This window comes from Egretta garzetta, unplaced genomic scaffold (assembly GCF_000687185.1).
Source record: "Egretta garzetta isolate BGI_Z169 unplaced genomic scaffold, ASM68718v1 scaffold79, whole genome shotgun sequence".
NCBI classification, from domain to species: Eukaryota; Metazoa; Chordata; class Aves; order Pelecaniformes; family Ardeidae; genus Egretta; species Egretta garzetta.
Window position 1 is genome coordinate 7,958,813 of NW_009260791.1, and position 4,145 is coordinate 7,962,957.

A 4,145-nucleotide genomic window follows, 5' to 3' on the forward strand; every position below is an offset into this window, starting at 1 on the left:
CCACTCCTACTCTAGGGTGTTTACTGACCTCAACATAAGCTGCTTGTATTTGAAATTATTTGGAGCACATGCTGTTCCTCATCAGCAGATGGGAGAGATCATACCTCCTGCTAATCTCACTGAAAAGCAGAGCAGCTACAGCCAGAGGTGCACAGGGGAGCATCTGTTCATTCTGGCTGCATAAATCAAACACATATGTTCATAGACTATGCATGTAGTTTTACTCTTAAGTATATGTAATCCTCATTAATGCTGTACTGAAGTTATGTTAGACTACGTAATCACGTCTTCCTGAAAAACGTTTTGTCAGCACAAAGATGTGACTCAAAGATGCTAATAAGTCTATATAGACCAGAGTAAAAAAAAAAAAAAAGCCATCAGTAAATACTACTTCATTCTTCCCTTCTCAAGATAACAAAAGCTGTGACAAGGCACTGAAGTGATTTAATCCAATTCTCAAGTATTCCAAGAAATAAAGAAGTCTCTTTTAGGACTTAGTCTTACCTACTCACATCCTCTCCATGCTTAACCTTATACATTTGCCTTAAAAACAAAAGTCTGAAAAACCAAGCAGAATCACCATACTTATGCTTAGAAGCATATTTTCATTGTTAAAAGTACTATATTTTTGGTGTTATGCTAAAATAAGTTGATTTGCTTTGCTGTTTGAGTCCCCTAATCCTTTCATGAAAGTTCTACAAGTGTGTTAGCTAATTACTGGGCACTAATCAAGTAATACCCAGCATGTGACAACTAGCAAGACCATCAGAATAAAACAGCAGCTGGAAGGCTGGATATCCTTGGAGGAATCACAGCAATGAGCATCACCAATAATCTCTGCTCACACAGTATTCCTTGTTCCATGCACCCTGCAACATTTTTCCAGCCTCTAGAAGTGCAAAACACCACAAGAAGTTTTAATACCTGTCATTTCTAATGTACTGCACTTGACTGAATTCCTTGGCAGGCTGTGCATATGAAGATAATAGACATATCTAGTTAACTGAACCCTTATCACTTTGAGATCTGCGTTTCCCTCACTACCAGGTACTTACTAATTGCAGTCATATGTCAGACTAACAATTTACACAGCCCAGAAGATTGGGGGTGGGGGCATGGATGGGGAAAAAATCTTGCTGTGTTTTCCCTCGCTACGAAAACAGAAATCTACTGTAGCCCAGCCATGGGATTTTTATGTACCAGCAGCCTAAAGACTGTCATGATCTTTGTCTACACCATGAGAGGGAAGGGAGCAAGATGCTGTTGTGTGAACTGAGGAGCTGACATGCTGTAGCTAGGGGCTTTCGCAGTTTGTACCTCAGTTAGATCAGCACAGAGGTAAAAACACACACTTTGAAGTACATGACGCTGTTAATTAAAAAGCAATAATTTCATTTTGGTTTTCTACGTAGGTAGATACAGTTTTCTATAAGCTATAATCCTGTAACCGACTAACATTAGGAACATTAGGTACAGTATCAAAATGAGAAGCACTGGGTACCAAAATTAAGATTTACAATATCAACTCTGCCATGGATTTTGTTCTTCCCTGTTAGTTAACATATCATCAGCTATGCAACCCATAAAACCCCTAGTAGTCCATTGCGAACAGGAAAATGTATTAATCAGGTTTGAATACTAGACAATACAGAATAGTTCTTTGCCAGCTTACATACTAATCATTCTCCCAAATTTCATGTGATATTACTATTAAAATTGAAGGAGGAGGTTGTTTTTGTTAGTCTATCTGAGATAGTTCATTATAGCAGAAACCACCAAAAAGCTATATATAAGTAAATGAGATCAATTACAGTGATTAAAACATATGGGTTTTAAGAATGCAAGAGCAGTAGCAGTAGAGGCATGTCTCTGTATACTCCTGTGATCCAATATCCTAAATCCATGTATTAGTGGAAGAAGGAAAGATAAGCTTGGAATTTACAGGAAGGGACCTGATGCTGGACTCATACCCATGCTGGGCTCTGATGAAGACTAGATACCTACAATTAGGCCTTCAGAACTGTAAGAAAATGACCATCATCCCATTCTGTCAAGACACACACTCTTTAAGCCTCACAGAAACACACATGAGGGCACACCATAAAAACAAAGTAAAACAAAGAAAAGAAACTGTATTTCTTCCTGATTTAAGCCTTATTTAGAGGTAGGGGTGAATGTCTTCCGTCATTGTTGACCTAGAAAAGAAAGGAAAAAAGCAAAGGCTCAGTTCTCTACTAAAACATCCATCTGATAACTATGCTTTCAACCACTCCATCAGTTTCCAGTTTTTGGTGTCTCATCCCGTGTAGTCTGATAAGAGCTGTTTCTTACGCTCACCTAGAAAAGTTCTGACTTCATTTTTGACAGAAGTCACTAGTTTAAAAAACACTAGAAAAAATAAAATCCATAGCCAAAATCTGAGCTTTTCTTATCTTGAAGTTTCCATGCATTGCTTTGGGAAAGCAGCGTTTGTTTACGTAAAGGAAAAAATCCCCGTGTTCACTACTACTACTACCACAAAAAAAAAAATTTCTTAAGTGAATAGCTTTACGAGTCAAAATAGAGAAGCACATCTTTATTATGCTTCTTATTCCTTTTAGCATTGCTTCTTTGCAAAACAGGAAGATTTGAAGTCCTTTTATCTTGACGATTCAAACAAGCCTGCTTTTTATACTTTATGCAAGGAATACTCCCACAAACCTTATCTATACTAAGAAAAAAAAAAAGACAGACTAGTAGAACTATACCTGTTCATATTTTAGAAAACACGTTCACAGGTTGCATATTAATTCCTGTAATCTCAAGTACATATCCTGATCTGGACAAGGGCAATGGAGTTTTAAAAGTCCAGTCAGGGCTATGTCATTCATTTCAATCTGAAACTTGCCCCTTTTTTGATCAACTTAAGGTCGCTTACCATTACACTACGCCAGTGTTCGCCCACCCATACAGCCCCATGTTCTGGAAGTGTTGGAACTCGGCAGTATTTGTATGCATTTCTGGGGTATAAGGAAAGGTGTAAGATCCTTTAAGATCTCCCCAAGTGGTCATGAGCCTAAATCCAGTAGATTTTTGAGGAAACTGTTTCACTACTTTGGATAACAGAATTTAAGCACTTTTATAAGAGTTCCTGCAAGCTTCTAGCTCAATAACCAAATGCTGCCGAATTTAGGCTCAGAATAATGGTAAGGGACGATTTCTTACAGTAACTGTTCACATTTTATGTTACAAACACATCCTGGTACCAATATTCCATTTTGCCAGTATTCCCTTAATGTTCTTTTAGCTGGTTCCAGATACCTTCAGATTACAGTGGCTTCTCCTCCAAACCTGGGAGGAAGCATTACAGAAAACTTTTCACTTGTTTCCTGACAGGCTGCCAGCACTTAATCCATAACGTACCTGTAAAATAAAAAGGAAAGGAATATAGGTTTGGAGTAGGTTTTCTATTGCTGTGCTTTTTCCCCCCCCCCTTTCTTAGCCATAGCACTCCTGTGACATGTGGCTATTATCAATTTAGGACAAAAGAATTTCCTAAGTGCTTGATCGAACACCAAATTGAGCAGCAAATCCTGCTTCCCGATGACCGTGAAATCCCGAACAACCATTCAGAGAAGCTTAAGGTCACTCACCTTCCCCGGGCCAGGCCTGCAGCTGGACCCGCATCCTTCTGGAGGCTCCTGCCCTCCCTTGGTGAAAGGCTCCGCTGGAAGGGGCAGGCACAAACCGCTCGCGTCCTTCTGGCACCATTTTTTTCTTCAACTGCTTCCTATGGCTCCCGGCTCCCGTGGATCGACTCTGGCTCCCACAGATTGAATCTGGGCTCCAGGAGAGCCCGCTCTCCAGCGGCAGGGGTGCAGTCCCACAGGGCATGGTGCAACGGGCAGCCCCTGCCCTGCTAGGCACCCCAAGTACGTTCTTTTGCTCGCCGGGTCAAAATAACGTCAGGGCGGGTTTAAAAAGTTTTCAATCAATTCCGTCGTCAAAACCACGCCGGAGATCCTCAAATCGCCAGGCACTGTGCGAGCGCCCTCACAACACACACAAACACGCTCCCACTCGCTCCTGCTACCCGCGCTCCCCTTGCCGGGGACACTTGGCACCCCCGCTCTTCTGCGGGCTGTGCCAGGAGGGAGCGCACTCCC

At 41.3% G+C, this 4,145-nt stretch overlaps 1 protein-coding gene across 1 annotated transcript in view; it reads right to left on the reverse strand.

The window, feature by feature from the left end:
- COCH (cochlin) overlaps positions 1 to 3,873 on the reverse strand; it is a 22,632-nt gene extending 18,759 nt beyond the window's left edge. The window contains exon 1 of the mRNA XM_009646630.2: positions 3,633 to 3,873. Coding sequence (XP_009644925.1) covers positions 3,633 to 3,873 — 241 coding nt within the window. The remainder of the gene's footprint in view (positions 1 to 3,632) is intronic.
- Between the last annotated feature and the right edge of the window lie 272 nt (positions 3,874 to 4,145).